This window comes from Dasypus novemcinctus, chromosome 2 (genome assembly GCF_030445035.2).
Source record: "Dasypus novemcinctus isolate mDasNov1 chromosome 2, mDasNov1.1.hap2, whole genome shotgun sequence".
NCBI classification, from domain to species: Eukaryota; Metazoa; Chordata; class Mammalia; order Cingulata; family Dasypodidae; genus Dasypus; species Dasypus novemcinctus.
Window position 1 is genome coordinate 39,097,220 of NC_080674.1, and position 21,731 is coordinate 39,118,950.

The following is a 21,731-nucleotide window of genomic DNA, read 5'->3' on the forward strand; positions in this document are numbered from 1 at the left end:
AGAGATGCTTGGAAATTTCTTCTGTGGCATTGTAGATGATGCACATACAAGAGGGCATGGGTTTTAATCTCCTTCTCCTTAAAATTATAAAGATCTCCTTTTTGACTTTGGAACTGGTCCTTTGTCTATCACTTCATCTCATCTTACATGGCTCACCACCTTCTTACAAATAACACCCAGTGAGTTCTGGGTCTGGTGTGATTTATTCCCTCACCGTGTTTCTCTCAACACTTTGTTGCAAGAATATTGACTTTCTGCCATCTGCTGAACCTCTTTTTCTTACTCCCACCAGTTTCTTCTTTTAAATATTAGCCACCACAGAATCACTCACACTTTGGCTGATTTGGATACCCAGAACCAAAATTCTCATGGTTGTTACCAAGTTCTCATAGACTTAAATTTCAAATAAGAATTCAAAGTTGGGGCGGGATGGCTATCATCTTGAGGGATGATAAGTATAAACATATACATACTGTGACATTTCTCTTGTACTACTATCTCTACATTCCAGGGTATAGTTCAATTTAAGAACAACAGCAATTTGTTCTTCCTGGTTTTCTTTTTATCTATTATGACCTTCAGCTTTTTTTGTCCTTTATGAACACCAAGCTTACTTATTTTATTTGGATATTACTTTTATATTTTCTCTTTATAATTTCTAAATTACCCTTCATCTTACATTTATCAAAATATGTTAAACATCTGTGGCATTTCAGATACTTTGTTAAATAAAGAATAAATACATTTACAGGGGTAGTGGGAAGACTGGAAGAAAAGCTTAAGCATGGAAGGTCATAAGGCCAGCTGAGTGATTTGGTTTCTGTAAACATAAGAGGTATCAAAGGTTTTGGAGCCAGGGGTGACATCATCTGAGCTGGGCTTTAGGACATTGATGTATAGAATAAGTTGGAAGGAAGAAAGATTGAAAGCAAGGTGACAATTATTATAAGGAAAGGTATTTTTTTTGTTGTTAAAGAAATTACTGATGTGAAACTATAAAGGATGCTTCTAATTCTAGGTCATTGATGTTTCTATTGATCTACAGTGGGATTTTGTTGAAATTCTAAAATAAATGTTCCTTTCCTGAGACTTTGTACTGTGTGTCCCAATCTGGAGCAAATACAGATCAGAGAGAAGAATTTCTAGGTACATAGATCTGAATTAAGAAGACTGAATCATTACCAAAAAGTATTTACTTTGGGAAAATAGTTTCCCTTTTTTGTGAACCAGGATTTCACTGTAGATAGAGTTGTATTTCACTTAATGTGATAGGAACTGGGCTGGCTTCTATGATAGGAAAAAAATGGTACTAGGTAGAAAGGTACAGTGGCTATTCCTTCCTATAAGGGTATGTATGATTGGTCACCCCTTTTCTTCATTTACATCCCGCTACATAACTCTAAGACATTATTAGATGAATTCACTGTAAGGTTTCATCACATCTAATGGATATGTTGACTGTTATTAACCATTATTAAGAAATTGTCTTCAAAACTGCTGATATTTCCTTTTGAGAGATGGAACCTAGTTCAAATGAGGGACAATTTCATATCCTTAAACCGGATGTAATCTCGGGATTCCAACTGATGCCACTGTAAAAAATATATACATTTTTACCACATTAACTTAGGTCACTGCATAAATCGAGAATGGAAAAAGGAAGCAAATATGGTTAGATTTTAAATAAACCTCAGAGTTTCTAAGGTTGTTATGCACTTCATTGAACAAAACGCACTGCCATGTTTCCTAAGGCCATGTTGCTCAAGCTATGACTCGTGCATTCCAGTTTGATTCACCTCAGTTATTTTTCTCAAATCAATTATTGCAGATTACATTTTCAGGTTGCATTTTATAGAATATGATGCAAATTGTAAAAATTGGGTCATAAAACTGTAGTCGAATACTTCCCATAGATACTGTTACACTAAAAGTCTTTCTTTTCCTTTCCAGTGAACTTGGAGAAATTCCCACATTAAAAACACTACAAGTTTTTGGAATTGTGCCAGACAGTACCCTTGAACTGTTAAAGGAAGCCCTTCCTCATCTACAGATTAATTGTTCCCATTTCACTACTATTGCCAGGCCAACTATTGACAACAAAAAGAATCAGGAAATATGGGGCATCAAATGCCGACTGACATTGTACAAGCCCAGTTGTCTATGAAGTATTTTTTGCAGGATGGTGTCTTTATATTTCATGTGGATCAGAAAAAATAGGCATGTAGCCCTATTGCTGGAGCCCTCAACTCTTGCCCTCAACTCTTCCTTCTGGGTCCTTTTTGCCTTCATTCTGCAAGTGTATAGGCATTAGGGGACCATTTGAGAAAGAAAAATATGAAGTGTTGCTGTTTTTGGAATGATTATAAAAGCTTTGACATAGCCATTTTCTTAAAAAAGGCCTTTTTGAAATTTTAGGAAAATGAGCCTGTAATTTCAAGGCTCCTTTAAAGAGCAACATTTGAGCTACACCTCTTCCAAGTGTCCTTCTTACTAAGTCTATTTAGAACTAAGCTAAAAATCTTGACTGATAAAGCTTTCATAGTCTAAATGCTAACTTAACCTTTTTCTATTTAATTTTTTACTATTTTTTATAAGACATAGATTGGAAGAACAGTAAGCTATTTGTATTGTGAGCTGAACAGATAAGAGACTTGTAGCATAGTTATATTTGAGGCAATTCTTCTGGGGAAAGAAAAAGGAAAATAAGCATTTCAAGTTTGACTTTAGATTTGAAATTAGGCCCTTGGAAACAAATATCCCTATGTAATTCACCTTAAAAATCTTAAACGAACAGAAAGCCCCAGACATATGGAATTGGTATAGAATTTGAAGACTCAAGAGGCACTTTTCTAAAATGACTGGTTAATCTGAAGTATCCTTTAAAGTTACTATATTCCCAGAATTCTAAATGAGTTGAGTAAATATAATTGTGGTTTTCTAATTTTTTGATCAAACTATGTTAACATGGGTTTAACTTTAGCTTTTAAAATGGCTTGCTTTGTTTTAGAAAGGTGAGATTAACCAATTAGTCCCTATTCCCGAAATGTTGGCTAGAATGCTGAAGTGAAGCTTTCCTTTATCGCTGAGGTTATTTTTATATTACTCTGGAATCAAGTATTTTAAATTGCCTTTTTTCACTGATCTCCCACAGCAATTGTTTGAAACTACTCACTTCATAAGGTTACTGGACCTAAAGTTCCCTGGGAGGAACTGCAGGTTCCTTTCAGTCAGAAAAATACACTAGAAGCAGGTATATGGTCCATGTAGCTTCAGAGCAGTAAGCACTACTAGCACCTATAATAAAAGTTACGACTCAGGTGTTGAACTTTTTGATAGCATCAGTGCTTTTTAAAAAACTGGTACATAGCAGCAAAAAGGTTAATTATGCTTTAAAAGCAATAGTTTATTCTTTAAATTGATGACCTCCCAATGTGTTCAAAATGAAACAGTAAAACCAAAACTCATCTTTTCTATTACATCAGCTGGTCTTATTTTATTCTTGTTTTTCAGTTGCTAGAAACAATAGTATAAGTGCCCTTGTCTGCTCAGACCTAATGAAAAACATTTTGGAGTAATATTGTACAGGAAATGATTATGTTTGAATTAGTAGGTAAAAAGTGCTAAATACTACTTGAAATTATTGTTTACAGATTAGTGACAAGGGCTGGTGATAGGATCCAGATGGCCTGTGGCTTCTGGATGCCCTCACATATATAGTACTTCCAAACTTAAGTCCAGCCATAAGCTATTTTGCTAAGGTGTCAGAGTAATCTGTATTTTTGTATGTGATTTTCTACTTTTATAGATTTTGTTTTAAAATAAAACACACTTTTATAAAAATGAGCTCTTCAAATAAGTCTTATTCTTTTTTGCTTAAATTCTGTGGTTAAAATTTAAAAAACATGTGGTATAGTGAGCCATTTGTCTCAAAACAGCCCCCAAAACAGTCCTTTTTGCCCTGTCTACTTCATATGCTTGCTGTCAAACTATTAATCATATGGTAGTTTATAGTACTTTTTGAGAAGGTGCTAAATACTGTTATCTTTAAAGTGCTTGCAAAAGCACTATCTTTTTTATAAAACAAATTTGAGCTTCAAGTGATTAATGTGAGAGTCAAGTATTATCAATAAAGCTCTGTTAAACTTCTTCAATACAGCATTAATCAGCCTATATGTATATACTTCCTCATTCAGAAACGATTTGAAAGTTCATTCCATGCCCAGAGGGCTTCAGGAACTCATTTCCCTTTGAATCCATCCATTCAAATGTGATTCTTCCTGAACATCACCCAGTTCAGTTGATTCTTTTACATTATCTCTACTCTGGCTCCTTTTTCTTTTTTAATTATGAAAAATCTCAAATATACACCAAAGTAGAGAATATGATGAGCCCCATCATGCAGTCTGAACAATCATTAACTCATGCCAATCTCATTTTATTCATGATCTCATTCATTTCCCCAACTCCTCACGAGATTATTTTGAAGTTAATCCCAGCCCTATAATTTCATAAATATTTTCTGTATGCCTGTTAAAGATGGGGACTCTCTTGAATTCTGAAACATCAGATATCAGGATGGCACCGAAATTTCCCTAACTCTCCCAAGTGTTTGTGGGTTTTTTCTTTAAGATTTATTTTTTAAATTTATTCCGCCCCCCCCATTGTCTGCTCTCTGTCTCTCTGTGTCCATTCACTGTGTGTTCTTTGTCTGCTTGAATTCTTGTCAGCGGCACCTGGAATCTGTGTCTCTTTTTGTTGCGTCATCTTGCTGCGTCCGCTCTCTGTGTGTGTGGTGCCATTCCTGGGCAGGCTACACTTTTTTCATGCTGGGCGGCTCTCCTTACGGGGTGCACTCCTTGCATGTGGGGCTCCCCTATGTGGGGGACACCCCTGGGTGGCACAGCACTCCTTGCGCGCATCAGCACTGCACGTGGGCCAGCTCACCGCACAGGTCAGGAGGCCCTGAGTTTGAACCTTGAATCTCCCATGTAGTAGGCAGACACCCTAACCACTGGGCCAAATCCACTTCCCTCAAGTGTTTTCTTATACGTGGTGTGTTATGATCAGGCTCCATGCATGGTCCACACATTGCATTTAGCTGACATGTTCTTATTCTTTGCAATTTATTCTTCCTTGCAATTTATTTATTCAGGAAATAGGTAATTTGTCCTGTATTCCATATTCTGGATTATACTGATACCATCGTTGGAGTAATGTTTAATAAATTACTCTGTCCCCTAGAGCAAAAGGTTCTAGACCAGGGATGATTTTGTTCCCCAGAAGGCATTTGGTAATGTCTGAAAATACTTATTCCACAACTAGAGACGTGCGAAGGATGCTGCTAATACCAAGGACAGCCTCTCACAACAATGAATTATAGGCCCAAAATGTTGAGTGCCAATGTTGAGAAACCATGATCTATAGGCTGGTCTTATCAAGCTGAGTTCCTTTTTGGCAAGAAGATACCTAATTGGTAGTATTAAGTTCCATCAAGAGACACATGTCTGGTGGTCTTTTAAAATTATTTTCACTGCTCTCGCCTCACCCCTCATTCACCCATACCCCATCCACAAGTTCCAGAGATATTTTATGAACGACATTCTGGCCCAAGTACAAAATTTTTGTTTCTGGGTAAAGGACTTGTATCTCTTTTATCCACGTGAATTTTAATCCAACGTTTACTGAAGATTTACAATGTGGAGAATACTGTGAGCAACAGCACAGGAAGAAAGTGCATAGTGTTTGGGTAAAGACAAGTAGTCCAGGGACTGAAAACTACGGAAAAACTGTATACTGGATACCTTAACCCTGATAAAACAAAAAGGCAAACTCCTCTTTACTGCTGTCTTAGTTTGCTAAAGGGCTGCTAATGCACTCTACCAGAAATGTGTTGGCTTTCATAGTGGGAATTTCTTAAGGGAAAATCTTAACAGTTCTGAGGCCAATGAAATGTCCAAATCAAGGCACCATTAGAGATGCTTTCTCACCAATATCAGCTACTGGTGATTATCACGTCCTGCCACATGGCAAGACAAGATGGTGGCTGATTACACCGAAGTCCTGCCTTCTCCAGGCCCAGTGTCTCCTCAAGCTCAATTTATTCACTAGCTAAGTCAGTCTTTAAGTATTTGTATTAGTCAGCCAAAGGGGTGCCGATGCAAATTACCAGAAATCTGCTGGGTGTTAAAAAGGGTATTTATTTGAGGTAGGAGCTTACAGTTACCAGGTCATAAAGCGTAAGTTACTTCCCTCATCAAAGTCTATTTCCGCATGTTGGAGGAAGATGGCTGCTGACATCTGTGAGAGTTCAGGCTTTCTGGGTTCCTCTGGGCTCAGCTCCTATGTTTCCTCCACAAGGTTACCTATAGTCTCTCTAGACTTTTCCTGTCTCCACCAAGTCACTACAGCTGACTTGGTGGACTATCAGGCAAACAGCTCTTGTTTCTTTCCCCAGGGCTCCAGCTTCAGCATCAAACTCCAATATCATAAACACCCTTAACTCTGTCCTTTGTCATGCCTTTTATCTTTGAGGCCCCATCCACCAAGGAGTACGGGATCAATGTCCTAATCATAATCATGCCTAGGTACAGATCAGATTACAAACATAATCCACCATCTGTTTTTGGAATTCATAACCATATCAAACTGCTCTAGTATTCATTGTGAGAAAGTACAAATCAGAACCCAATCCCTATTCCCAAGGAACTCATAGTCTATTGGCATAAAACATTATAGTCTTCAGTCTCTTTGAACAGTATTACTAAGAGCCCAAATTTTTATTTTTTTCTTAAAACTATTGGTTTGATTTTTTTAAGAGAAATGAACAAAATTAGTTATAACCCATGCCTTTGCTATCTATCATATAAAATATTCAAGTTAACACTTAAAATATTCTTTTATTTATTTATTTTTTAAAAGATTTATTTATTTATTTCATTCCCCCTCCCCCGGTTGTCTGTTCTCGGTGTCTATTTGCTGCGTCTTGTTTCTTTGTTCGCTTCTGTTGTTGTCAGTGGCAAGGGAAGTGTGGGCGGCGCCATTCCTGGGCAGGCTGCACTGTCTTTCACGCTGGGCGGCTCTCCTTACGGGGCGCACTCCTTGCGCGTGGGGCTCCCCTACGCGGGGGACACCCCTGTGTGGCAGGGCACTCCTTGCGCGCATCAGCACTGCGCATGGGCCAGCTCCACACAGGTAAAGGAAGCTCCGGGTTTGAATCGCAGACCTCCTATGTGGTAGACGGATGCCCTAACCACTGGGCCAAGTCCGTTTCCCTTAAAATATTCTTTTACATTTTCTTCCTTTGACTCCTTGTTTAGTCAGTGATTTTCTAAAAAAAAAGTATCTTAAAGCCTATAAGGCACTTTAAAAAAAGTTTTTCATACTGCCTTTATGTACAAGACTTAAAGGGCCTTTTCACTGATTTATGCCCCAATTTCTTATTGGATATTTTTTATGTTATGGTCAAGAATAAACTACATTTTAAAAAGTAAAAGAAAGTACTTGAACTATTCCTATTTGTAGTGCAGGAGTTCATTAATACATTTACTCTTATCCTCTCCCTCCTCCACATATATTTTCATTGTATCTTTTATATATCACATAATCTCTGTGATCTTTTTGCACAATTGTCTCAATAGATACTATTCCTAAGGATAATGATGTATACATTATGGTATAATGGCACAATGGAAGTTTTTAGTGCTTTATGTTCTAAATTTACATTATTTTCACAATTGAGCGATAATATACTGTATCCTTGAATTTATATTCAACTCAAGCAAATATTTTTCAATAAAAATTTTGTGTTAACTGGTTTTACCTTTCTGCTTTTTTGGTTACATTATTTTATATTTAAAAAGAAGTCAATGAAAGCCTTTTTACATGAAGACTTTTATACATTTAAGAAAACATGTAACGTGAGTTGATATACTAAGGCCATGAGTATAAATATATACGTAGCATCAAAAGTACTGTGGGATTCTTACCAAGTGCCAACTAGCAATGCATCTGGAAAAAGACCTTGACCTAAAGGCGGAAAGGATGAATACAAATGAGTTTTTATGGCTGAGAGATTTCAAAGTGAGGTGGGAGGTCATTCCAGATGTTATACTTATGCCCATCTCAGCAGGATCTCATTGACTGGCACAGTAAATAGTGCCTCAAATAATGGGTCTCCTGACGGCTCTAGAGACATCCAGACACTTAGGCAGGGCAGACAGCTCAGGAAATTGGTGCCCTGCCAGTGGACCCTACTTTGGAATTTACGCTCCCCAGTTTGACAGAGTTAGATTCAGTTGTGGGTTCCCTACACATGGTTCTTCTGCCCCTTCTATTTGAATCCACAGTTACTAGAGTTGATAGGTGTATGTCCAAGAGACAAATCTTCCAGATGTCCACGTATCAGTTGGGCCCTGAATCTCAACAGAGTTGCAACACCTACTCTTCATTTCACTGAACTCACCCAGGACAACTAACAAGGAAATAATGATGGACAACACCCATCCCAAGGAAGACAGAGTCTGCAATTGCAAGCAAGATAGTGCCATCCGTCTGCCCCATGGGATCTAAGACCCCTCTCAATTAGAGGCAGAGTGGGTATCACCATCCCAGAATACTCAGGATTGGGGAATGAACAATGAACTAGAGTAGACATACTGTTATTCTACTATAGATTTATTGATTTATTGTTATTCTAGCAATGGAAGAATGTTTTTCATTGATGTGGAAGCAGTGGCCACTAGATGTTCTGAGGGGAGAGAGAAGGGAAAACAGGTGTAATATGGGGGCATTTTCAAGACATTGGAATTGTCCTGAATGATGTTGCAATGATGATATATAGGCCATTGTTTTTATTGTCATAACTTACAAAATTGTGTGGGACAGAGTGTAAACTATAATCCATGCTTAGTGGCAATGCTCCAATATGTGTTCACCAATTGTAATAAATGTACCACACTAATGAAGGATGTTAATATGGGAAAGTGTGAGAGGGGTAGTGAGTAGGGCATATGAGAATCCCCTATATTTTTTATGTGAAATTTATGTAATCTAAAGTATTTAAATTTTTTTTTTTAAGTATTAAGTCAAAATTATCTGGAGAGTCTACTTTTGCCACCCTCTGATTATATATATTTTTGAAAATCGACCCTGTGCCAAATATTAGCAGTGAATTAAAGGTCAACAGGTCACAGAACAACACATAGCCGTGGCAGCAGTTGGGGAAAGGATTTTTTGAAATGTAACACTTTTTTGAAAATCAGGTTTTCAAATAATGACCTCCAAGAGTTAAGGGAAATAAAAAGGTAAAAAAGAAGAGATAACAATAGCTTAATTTTATTCACATATAGTTGCCATTAAAAGGTTAGCTCATTCATAAAAACATTTTGCTACTCTGACATACTTTGCCTCTCATTATCTTACAAATAAATCCCCACCACAGCAGAAATTTTAGCAGTTACATGGCAAATATAGCACATTAAATATTACTAAGACTTTTAAAGTATGGCTTATAAACAATTTTACACAGCGAGTTACCTACACATTTTAACAGAGCTATGGGTATTATTTTGAACAATCAGATTTCCTTGAGATATAAAGCTGGAGTTGGCTTTTTTTTTTTTTCCCCCAAGTAAAGTAGTTAAACCTGTCAGGGTGGTTTCCACATATAGAATTTCACTTCTTTATTATAAAGTAATAGTCTAAGTATATCATTTTAAAATCAAACCAGAAACTAGAGCCATCTCTGGGAAAACACTAATTTGTATTGTATTTCAACCTCATGCATCATGATAAAAATTCTTTGCTATGAGTCTTTTGGTAGATGACGCTAAACTAAGAAAAGAGCAACAGATTCTTTTGGATATTCAACAAATCCTGGATTACCTTTCTATACTAACATTTATGTAAAAAATTTGATAACATGTTAAATGTCAAAACTAGGAGCGCTCAATTTGAACATATAGCCTAGCTTTCACAGTATATACTTCTGAGTGCACTAGACTCAAGTTTTATAAGGATAGAATGTCTGTTTCAGCCATTGATATCCAGCACCTGTTATAAAACATGGCACAGAGTGAGTGTTCAATAAAACCTGTCAATGATTGAACAAAAGTTTCCACCAGCAAGTGAAAAAAAACAGATAAACTTTGAATAAATGGCATGAGAATATCAACCTTTTCTTTATGCAACAATAAGAATTTTTTGTGAAAATTCCGGGATTACTTATAATAAGTAGATTGAGAATTGGATTAAAATAATTTCATCCAAAAATAAAGGAATTCACTGATTGATAATGAGAATAAAAACAAAGCCATAATATTTTTACCAAAGCCGCTAAGTGAAAACTATCACAATATTAAATAAGGCAATTCCAAAACTAATATATTTTGCATAGTTACCACAGAATCCATTTTCTTTCTGACAATACTCCTACCATTAAATGAAAATACTTTATAAAGGTTTTCTTTTACCGAACTCCTAATAGAACATGTCTAGCCAATTTATCCTTTTAGTCCTTTTAGTCAGGGAGTTTTTAAAAAATGGAAGCAACCTATTAGACTCACATCAAAACAAAACAAAATCATTGCATATGACTTAAAATAGCTATTGTGTTTTTAATATATATGTAACAACATGATTTCATCCAGATATATGTATTTTACCCACCACAGAAATCAACTTGAATTAGAATCAGTTAAATGAAAACATTCATCTACAAATAACTTCAAAAATGATTGAAAATTTTAAATTTTCAATTAAATTAAAGAGTCATAGCATCACTGTGCTTTGAAATTAGAAAATTCTTAGCACATAATGGAAACACAGTTATCTATTTCAATTAGGTCAATGTTAGGATTTATCAAAATTCTCCATAATCATCAAAAATTTTTTTTAGTTTGCTCTTAGGTACTATAAAAGATAAGCACTAATCAAATGATATGTGTTTGGTCTGACCAATTCTAGAAAACTAAGGGGAAGGAAAAAAAAAAATCTTGTACAGTTAAATTTCAAATACTAAACATTTAATCCTTTATTTAAGCCTACCTCTCTAAATTTACCAGCACTCTTGGTTGCAAATTGTAAACAATATAGAAATTTCACTGGTATTAATCCTAATCAGTTTAATTCATCTATTTCCTAATATAAGGAACATCTTTTCCATCAGAATTCAATAGAAGAGTAACACAAACCGCACTTTCTCAGTTCCCTTTGAGCCCAGGGACAAATCTTAACAATAACCAAAAATGTAGCTTTATGACTTATAGTCTGTTTCTACAATAAACATATTTTTCTGGTAATCAAGATTTGTCATCTCAGGAAATCCTTCAGTGTTCCAGTAGCACAGTTCGGAGTTCATCTTCTTTATTGATCATCATTGAAGCAATTGCTCCATCATTGAACTCAAAAGAAGTTCCCCCATCCACAACCATACAGGCATCCCAGCAACGAGAACGAACACAAACCCTAAAGAGAAAGAAACATTTTGTTCATTAGCATTTTTCTTAATCCTGTATCTTTTTTTAAAACAAACTGTTGTTAATATTTATTCTACCCCTCTTGTTGTTTGCATTGTCTGCCATCAGCTCTCTGCGGTGGCACAAGCCAGCTTGCCTTCCACCAGGAGGCCCTAGGAATTGAACCCAGGACCTCCCACATGGTGGATGGGAGCACAATTACCTGAGCCACATCCACCTCCATATTTTTTTTTTTTTGAATTTTTATATAAATTAGATCATTTGTCCTTTTAAAATTCCAGTTATCCTTTGGTTAAACAGTGACTATTTAAATATATAGGTATACTTTCTAAGTTTCAAAAATTTAAATGTTAAGAATAATCATTTACCCAAACGTTTATCAGTGACCAAGTTCAGCCTTAATGGAAAGGCAATTGTTATATAACTGAATGTTAAAAGAATTATAATTATTTTAAATACTGAGCAGGAACATTTTCATGTAAAATTTGTATTTAAGTAAAATACATACATAGAAGAGACACAAATCATTAGTGTACAGCTCAATGAACACATGTGAATGATCATCACTCAAATCAGGAATAGAAAGTTACCCAGCACCCTGGAAGCTCCCTGCTTTTCAGTGACTACCCTTGCCTTCTTTCCCAAGCATAACCACTATCCTGATCTCAATGACAATCAAAGTAAGAACTTTGTCTGTTCTTGAGTTTTATGTAAATGGAAGAACACAGGGCTACTCTTTGGCTTCCTTTGCTCAACAGTATGTTTGTGAAATTCATTTGTGTTATTGCATGTAGCAGTAGTTTGTCCATTTTCATTGTACATAGTATTCCATTGTTTGAACATGTATCTATTCTACTGCACATGGAAATTTGGCTTTTGGCTATTGGGAGTAGTGCTGCTGGGAAAATTCTGAACATGTCTTCTGGTGAACACATGTATACATTTCTATTGGGTATATAACTAGAAGCTGAATTACTGGGTCGTAGTGTATGCTATGATCAGCTTTTAGTAGATTACTGGAATGAGTAATGCCCCCTTCCAACTTCATGCCCACCTGGTACCTGTGAATGTGACCTTATTTGGAAAGTGTCTTAGATGTAATCAACTTAAGATGAAGCCATACTGGAATAGGGTGGACCATAAATCCAGTGACTGGTATACTTATAAACAGAAGGATATTTAGAGGCACAGAGGGAAGAAGGCTATGTGAAGAAATAGCAGAAATTGGAGTGGTGCAGCTACAAGACAAAAAATACCAAGGATGGCCACTCATTACCAAAACCTTGAACGGGGCAAGGAAGATTTCTTCCCTAGAGCAAGAGGGAGCCAGTATATATCCTAGCCTCCAGGACTGTAAGAGAATAAATTTCTGTTCTTTTAAGCCAGTTTGTGGTATTTTGTTATAGCAGCCCTAGGAAATGAATAAGTAATTGCCAAACAATTTTTCATACTATATATTCCTAACAGTAGTGTATGAGAGCTCCAGTTGTTCCACCTCCTTGCCTACACCTGGTATTTTAGCCATTCTGGTGGGTGGGTGTGGTATTTATAGTAATTTTTTATTTATTTTCTTGTTTATTAGACAAGATGCAGGTTTACAGACCAATCAGAGAGGAGATCCAAAATGGCAGAGTAGGGAACAGCAGGCTGCACTCCTCCAGAAACTGCAGGAAGGCAGGCAGGATTACCTGGCTGAAGGGAAGCCAGGGTATCCTGGGGGCAATCAGAGAGGGCAGCCGGGCGATGAGGGGGCGTGGAGAACTCAACTGGCTAGAGGAGCGGTAAGCAGGGGGAGATAGGGCAGGCAAGCCAGCACCCAGCCGTCTCAGAGAGGGAAGCCTGGGAAGTGATTTGGCTGGAAGACCAGTGCTCAGCTAGCTCTGAGGAAAGCCACCAGGCAACCAGCAGAGCATCCCAGTGCCCAGCAGACTCTTGAGGTGGGGAACTGTGGGAAAAACGGGTGAGGGGACGTTCACCTAGCTGGCTCAGAGGGGAGAAGAGGGAGAAGAGTGAGGGGTGTGGGAATTAGGGCAGGCAGGCTGGATCCCAAACAGTATGTGGGAAAAGGAAAGATACCAGGGGGTGCTGAAGCAGCTCCAGGGAGGGGGCCGGGGGAGTTGATCAGGTAAGCTGTCACACACACTTACCCTGGAGAGAGAGGAATTGGTCAGTAAGGGGGTGGGTTGACAGGTGTCAAACAGCCCAGGTGAGAGGCAGCCTGTGAGCTCTCAGGTGCCCAACCTACCCGGAGGAGCAGAGAGCAATCCAGGGAGTTGTCAGGCACCCATCTGGCTCCCTGGGGAAAGTGGAGCTGTGGACAAGCAGCCTTGTGACAGGAAAGTTAGACTGTGATTTTTTTCCTAGGTTTTAAAATTTTTTTATATTTTCTATTCCCCCCCCCCCCCCGCCCCCGTGCACCCATCCAGGTACCTCACCTGCATAGGGCAGGCCTCAGGGTGATTGACTGGTAAGCTCTGGTAACCTGAGACAGTTGCTAGTGGCTTGAGAGGCCTGTTTTGTGTGTTTTTCCCCATGTTTCTGTTTTCCCCCTTATTTTTCTTTCATTTTACCTCTTCTTTTGCTTCTCTTTCATCCCACCTTCTCTTGTTTGATCTTCATTTTCTTTCTTCTCTTTTCATTTTTCCAGTCTTTTATTTTTTCCTGTTTTTTTTTCTTTCCTCCACCTTTTTATTCTTATTCTCATTATTATTATTATTATTTTTCATTCTTACTTACTTTTCTCCTGGCTCTTTTATGGTTTCTTTTCCACCCTTTTTTTAAAAAAACAATGTATTCTTTTTCTCTTCTTTTCTCTTTCCTTTTTTTTTTTTTTTTAAAGATTTATTTATTTAATTTCCCCCCTCCCCTGGTTGTCTGTTCTTGGTGTCTATTTGCTGCGTCTTGTTTCTTTGTCCACTTCTGTTGTCGTCAGCGGCACGGGAAGTGTGGGCGGCGCCATTCCTGGGCAGGCTGCACTTTCTTTCGCGCTGGGCGGCTCTCCTTACAGGGCGCACTCCTTGCGCGTGGGGCTCCCCTACGCGGGGACACCCCTGCGTGGCACAGCACTCCTTGCGTGCATCAGCACTGTGCATGGGCCAGCTCCACATGGGTCAAGGAGGCCCGGGGTTTGAACCATGGACCTCCCATGTGGTAGACGGACACCCTAACCACTGGGCCAAGTCCGTTTCCTTTTTTATGGTCTTAACATGAAACTACAAGGATACAGAATAAGTGGAAGCAAGTGTCCAAGAGGACCTTTAACAAAATGAAATAAAACCCTAGAGTAGAAAGAGAAACTAACCAACTGGATAAGCCCATCAAGATAAACAGATGCCTATACACCAGTAAAAAACTGCAAGTCATACTAAAAAGGAAGACATGGCTCAGTCTAATGAACAAACTAAAAAGCAGGAGGCGGAATGTGGAGCAACTAATCAAGGATGTCCAAACAATATGAACCAACTTAATGAAGTGAAGGAAGAGATACAGAATATTAAGAAGACACTGGGGTGGGAATGGATGTGGCTCAAGTGGTTGAGCACCTGCTTCACACATGGGAAATCCTGGGTTTGGTTCCTGGTGGCTCCTGAAAAACAAAAAAAACAAACAACGAGCAAACAAATGAAAAAACCAACTCAGGGGAGCCAAAGTGGCTCAGTGGTTAAACGCTGGCTTCCCACATACAAGGTCCCAGTTTAAAAAAAAAAGACACTGGGGAAACATACGGAAAAAATCATAAACATACATAAAAAGAGCAGATCTGATAGTGATGAAAGGCACAATGCAAGAAATTAAAAATACGCTGGAAGCATGTAACAGCATTTTTGAACAGGCAGAGAAAAGAACTAGTGATGTTGAAAATAAAACATGTGAAATCACAAAGACAGTATAACACATAAAAAATAGAAAAAATTCATCAGGAACTCAGGGAACTGAATGACAACACAAAATGCACAAACATGCATTATAGGCATCCCAGAGGGAAAAGAGAAAGGAAAGGGGGGCAGAAGGAATGTTGGAGGAAATAATGGCTGAAAATTTCCCAACTCTTATGAGAGATATGGATGTATAATACATGTCCAGGGAATGAAGCAACTCCAAACAGTATAATCCTAACAGTCCTACCCCAAGACACAAACTTATCAAATTGTCAAATGCTCAAGACAAGGAAAGAATTCTAAAAACAAGAGAAAAGAGATCCATTATGTATCAGGGAAGCTTGGCAGGATTAAGTGCTGATTTCTCATCTAAACCAGGGAGGTGAGAAGGCAGTGGTGTGACACAGTGCAGGTGCTAAAAGAAAAAAACCTCTCAGCCAAGAATTCTGTATCCAGCAAAGCTGGCATTCAAAAATGAGGGAGAGTTCAAAATATTTACAGATATACAGAAGTTGAGAGAGTTTGTGAACAAGAGTTCTCTTCAAAAAATATTAAGGGGAGTTCTGCAGGTTGAAAGGAAAAAACTGACCAATCATGCATAAAATACAGGATTCCTATACACCACCCCACTACCAACACATTGCATTGGTGTGAAACATTTGTTACAATTGATGATAGCACTTTTTTGTAATTATACTAACTTTTTAACAGTAGTTATCTTTGTTATAATTGATGAAAAATTATTAAAATGGTACTATTAACTATCATCAATAGTTTATACTAGGTGTATTTTTTTCATATACCATACTATTATCACCTGTATTAATGTCATATACTTGTTATAATTCATGAAAGAGCATTCTTATACTTGTACTACTATAGTCCATCATCTACAAAATGGGTTTACTGTTATACAGTCTTATGTTTTATCTTTTATTAACATATTCCAGTATCATATACAATCTAAAGTTTCCCATTTTAACCATATTCACCTATATAATTTAGTGCTGTTTATTACCCAAACAATAATGTGCTACATACCACCATCCATTTCCAAACCTTTACAATCAACCTAAACAGAAATTTTGTACAAATCCCTCATCTCTAATCCCTATCGATTCCCTAATAACCTATATTCTAGATTCCAACTCTATGAGTTTGCTTATATAATTAGTTCATATCAAAGAGATAATACAGTATTTGTCCTTCTGGGTCTGGTTTATTTCACTCAACATAATGTCCTCGAGGTTGATCCATGTTTTTGAATGCATTAGAACATATACCATGTTTTGTTCATCTGTTCATCAGTTAATGTACACGTCCATCTTTTAGCAACTGTGAATAATGCCGCTATGAACATTGGTATGCAAATATTTGTTCAAGCCCCTGTTTTCAATTCATGTGGTTATATACCTAGTAGTGGGATTGCTGGGTACATCGCTTCCTGAGGAACTGCCAAACAGTCTTCCACAGCAGGTATAACATTTTACATTGCTCCCAGCAATGAATGAGTATTCGTATTTCTCCACATTCACTTCAACACTTATAGCTTTCTGTTTTGTTAGCCGTCCTACTGGATGTGAAATGACATACAATTGTGGTTTTGATTTGCATTTCTCTAATAGCTAGTGATGTTGAGCGTTTTTTTCATGTACTTTTCAGCCTTTTTTTTTTTGAGAAATACCTATTCAAGTCTTTCCCCCATTTTTTAATTAGGTTGTTTGTTTTCCTATTATTGAGTTGTAGGGTTTAACTAAATATTCTGGTTATTAAGCCCTTATCAGATGTGTGGTTCCAAATACTTTTTCCATTGAGGAGGTTATCTTTTCACATCTGTGACGTCTTCCCCACCCCCCAAAACGGCTCCCTCATCTGTTTGCTTTGTTTTTGACCACTGTTTTTTGCGTTTTTTTAAGATTTATTTATTTCTCTCCCTTTCCCCCCAGTTGTCCGCCCTCTATGTCCATTTGCTGTATGTTCTTCTGTGTCCACTTGCATTCTTGTCATGTGGCCCTGGGAAACTGTGTTGCTTTTTTTTGTTACGTCAGCTCTCTGTGTATGTGGCACCACTCCTGGAAGGGCTGTGCTTTTTTTGCACAGGGCAGCTTTCCTTGCAGGGCGCACTCCTTGTGTGTGGAGCTCCCCTATGTGGGGGACATTCCTGGGTGGCACAGCACTCCTTGTGCACAACAGCACTGTGCATGAACCAGGTCACCACATGGGTCAGCAGGCCCTGGGTATTGAACCCTGGTCCCTCCATATGGTAGGTGGATGCTCTGTCAGTTGAGCCACAACTGCTTCCCTGTTTTTGCCCATTGTTTGCATTCACTGTGTGCTGTTTTTGCTCATGTGTTCCTTGTTTTTTGCTTGTCTGTTTTTTCTGTAGGAGGCACTGGAAACCAAACCCAGGACCTCCCATGGGCGAAGCAGGCACTCACCTGCTTGAGCCACATCCACTCCCTGCTCATTTGTTTTTGCTCATTGTTTTTCACTTGTCTATTCATTGTTTGTCTTCTTTAGGAGGCACTGGGAACCAAACCCAGGACCTCCCATGTGGGAGGCAGATGCTCAATTGCTTTAACCACAACTGCTCGAACCATAACTGCTCCCGTGACATCTTTCAATGCACCCAAGTTTTTCATTTTGAGACAAACATTTACCTACTGTTTCTTTTGTTGCTTGTTCTCTAGGTGTAAAGTCCAAGAAACCATTGCCCAACACAAGATGCCAAAAATGATTTCCTACATTTTCTTATAGGAGTTTTACAGTGCTGGTTATTATATTAGGTTTTTGATGAATTTTTAGTTAATCTTTGTATATGATATGAGATGGGGTCCTCTTTCATTCTTTTGCTTATGGATATCCAATTCTCCCAGCACCATTTGTTGAGGAGACTATTCTTTTCCAATTGAATGGACTTGGCAGCCTTTCAAAACAAATTGGCCAAAGATATGAGGTCTATTTCTAAACCCTCAATTCTATTTCATTAGTCAATGTCTATCCTTGTGCCAACACTGGGTTATTTTGACCACTGTAGCTTTGTAGTATGTTTTAAAGTCAGAAAGTGTGAGTTCTCCACTTCCTTTTCAAGATGTTTTTGGCTAATGAGGGCCATTTACCCTTCCAAATATGTGTAATTGGCTTTTCTATTTCTGCAAAGAAGGCTGTTGGAATTTTTATTAAGATTGCATTGAATCTATAAATCATTTTGAGTAGGACTGACATCTTAATGATAGTTAATCTCCCAATCCATAAACATGGAATGTCCTTCCATTTATATAGGTTATCTGATTTCTTTCAGCAATCTTTTATAGTTTTCTTTATATAAGTCCTTTACACCCTTGGCTAAATTTATTCCTAGATATTTGATTCTTTTAGTTGCTATTGTAAATGGAAATTTTCTTTCTTACTCAGAATGCCCTTACTAATGTATAGAAACACTACTGATTTTTGCGTGTTGAGCTTGTATCCTGCCACTGTGTTGAATTTATTAACCCTAGTAAGCTCTATTGTAGATTTTTTGGGACTTTCTATATAAGGGACCATGTTTTCTGCAAATAGTCAAAGTTTTACTTCTTCCCTTCTAATTTGGATGCCTTTTTTCTTTTTCTTGCCTTACTGCTCTAGCTAGAACTTCCAGTACAATGTGGAGTAAGTGGTGTGACTGGGCATTCTGGTCTTATTCCTGATATTAGACGGAAAGGTTTTACTCTTTCACCATTGAGTATGATGTTAGCCATGGGTTTTTCAAATTGCCTTTCATCATGTTGAGGGAATTTTCTTCTATTCCTGTTTCTCTAATGTTTTTATCAAGAAAGCATGCTGGATTTTGTCAAATGCCTTTTGGTGTTAACGGATAAGATCACGTACTTTTTTTTTTCCCTTCATTTTGTTAATGTGGTGTATTACATTGTGTGTGTTTTTTTTTTTTTACATTGAAACACCCCTGCATACCTTGAATAAAACTCTTGAGGATTTTTGCATCTATATTCAAAAGAGAAATTGGTCTGTGATTTTCTTTTCTTGTAGTATCTTTACCTGGCTTTGGTATTAGGGTGATATTGGTATCATAGAATGACTTAGGTAGTGTTCTCTCTTCTATAATTTTTTGGAAGGGTTTCTGGTGTTCTTTCTTCTTATTGGAAGAATTCACCTGTGAATCCATCTGGTTCTGGGCTTAACTTTTTTGGGAGGTTTTTGATGACTGATTCAATCTTTTTACTTGAAATTGGTCAGCTGAAGTCTTCTACTTCTAAAATCAGTGTAGACTGTTCCTGTATTTCTAGGAATTTGTCCATTTCAGTAGGGTTGCCTATTTTGTTGGCATACACTTGTTCATAGTGTCCTCTTATGGTCTCTTTTATTACTGTGGAGTCAGTACTAATGTTCCCCCTCTCATTTCTGATTTTATTTATTTGCACCTTCTGTTTTCTTCCTTCACAAGTCTAGCTAAGGGTTTGTCAGTTTTATTGATCTCAAAGAACTTTTTATTTTGATCATTCTATTATTTTTTTATTCTCAATTTCATTTATTTCTGCTCTAACTCTTGTTATTTCTCTCCTTCTGCTGGCTTTGGGATTAGTTTACTGTTCCTTTTCTAGTTCTTCCAGGTATGCAGTTAGGTCTTTTGATTTTAGCTCCTTTTTCTTTTTTACTGTAAGCACTATGGGGCTATAAATTTCTCTCTCAGCACTGCCTTCACTGTGCCCCATATATTTTGATATGTTGTGGGGTTTTTTTCTTCTTTTTCATTAGTCTCAAGATATTTACTGATTTCCCTTGCAAATTCTTTTGACCCACTGATTGTTTAAGATTATAGTTAGAGAAGATGCTTTGTGTAATTTCAGCTTTTCAAAGTTTACTAAGACTTGTGTTATAACTCAACATGTGGTCTATCCTAGAGAATGAGCCGTGTACACTTGAGAAGAATGTATACCTTGCTGTTTTTGGGTGCAATGTTCTGTATATGTCTGTTTGATAAGGTTCATTTATATTATACAAGTTCTGTTTCTCTTCTTCCTAGATTTTCTATTGATGAGGGAACTGTACTGAAGTCTCCAACTACTACTGTAGAGATACCTATTTCTCCCTTTAGTTTTGTCAGCGTTTGCACCTCATATATTTTGAGGGATTGTGATTAGGTGCATAAATATTTATGATTTTTATTTCTTCTTGGTTGATTACCCATTTTATTAACATAGAGTATCCTCACATGTCTCTTATAACAGCGTTTGACTTAAAGTCTATTTTGTCTGATTTTAGTATAACTACCCCAGCTCTTTTTTGGTTACTATTTGCAAGGTATATCTTTTTCCAATCTTTCACTTTCAACCTATTTGTATCTTTGGACTAAGGGGAGTTTCTTATAAACAACAAATAGCTGGATCATGCTTTTTAAAAATAAAATCATTCTGATATTCTGTGTTTTGATTGGGGAGTTTAATCCATTAAAATTCATTGTTATTACTATAAAGGTACTACTTACTTCAGCCATTTTGTCCTTTGGTTTTTATATGTCTATCTTTTTGGGTTTTATATGTCATATCTTTTTCTTTTTGTCTCTCTTTTCCTTTTTGCAACCTCCTTTTCTGTACAGTTAATCTTTTGTAATATATCTGACTGATCCATTCCTCATTTCTATATGTATGTCTGTGTGTGTGTCTAAATTTTTTTAAGGTGGTACTGGGAATTGAACACAGGACCCTGTCCTGTACATGGGAAGCAGATGCTCAACCACTGAGCTACACCCACTCCCCAGTTCTTTGTGGTTAACCTGGGGTTTATATTATATAACCTACATCTATACCCTACTAGTTTGTAAAGTTACCAACTTAGCCTCAATAGCATACATGTTCTTTGCTCCCATATCACTGTTTCCTCTCCTTATGTTGTTTTTGTTCCACTTGACCACTTTATATTTTGCATGTACATTATCAGGAACTATGCCTTTTTCTTGTTCAGTTGTATTCTGACTCTTATAAGAATTAAAGAGGAGAGTAGTATATTGAGGACAAAGTACTATTGGATTTTGAATTTACCCTTTTAGCTACCCATATTAAGAACCTTCGTTTTTTTCACAGTATTCTAAGCTACTCCCTCCTATCTTTTCCTTTCAACCAGCAGAACTCCACATAGTAATTCTTACAGGCTAGGTTTCTTGTTGATGAACTATCTCAGTTTCTGTTTATCTGTGAATAATTTATTTTCTCTCCATTTTTGATGGACAGTTTTGCCAGTAAAGAATTTTTAGCTGTATCTTTCAGTACATTAAATGTACCACTGCTTTCTCACCTCCTTGGTTTCTGATGAGAAACTGGCACTTAGTCTTAATGAGGATCCGCTGTAAGTAACAAATCACTTTTTTCTTTCTGCTTTCAGA

At 37.3% G+C, this 21,731-nt stretch overlaps 2 protein-coding genes across 8 annotated transcripts in view; one reads left to right on the plus strand and one right to left on the minus strand.

Moving 5' to 3' along the window:
- The window catches only part of SKP2 (S-phase kinase associated protein 2), a 40,727-nt gene extending 36,884 nt beyond the window's left edge, over positions 1 to 3,843 (plus strand). For both annotated transcript variants that reach the window (XM_004453326.5, XM_023587342.3), the window contains one exon: positions 1,951 to 3,843. In XM_004453326.5, the coding sequence (XP_004453383.1) occupies positions 1,951 to 2,164 (214 nt within the window). In that variant the 3' untranslated portion in view covers positions 2,165 to 3,843. The remainder of the gene's footprint in view (positions 1 to 1,950) is intronic.
- Positions 3,844 to 9,317: 5,474 nt separating this feature from the next.
- Positions 9,318 to 21,731, minus strand: part of NADK2 (NAD kinase 2, mitochondrial) — a 76,626-nt gene continuing 64,212 nt past the window's right edge. For 2 of the 6 annotated variants that reach the window (XR_011645590.1, XR_011645584.1), the window contains 2 exons: positions 10,433 to 11,463; positions 9,318 to 10,375 (listed from right to left, as the gene is read on the minus strand). Coding sequence is in view for 3 of the 6 variants with exons in the window: in XM_004453325.3 (XP_004453382.2) it covers positions 11,325 to 11,463 (139 nt within the window). In the remaining 3 variants the exon portion in view is untranslated. Of the gene's footprint in view, positions 11,464 to 15,016; positions 15,061 to 21,731 lie in introns of all 6 variants that reach the window. The other 4 variants (XM_004453325.3, XM_004453324.3, XM_071207782.1 and 1 more) reach the window with 3 other exon arrangements.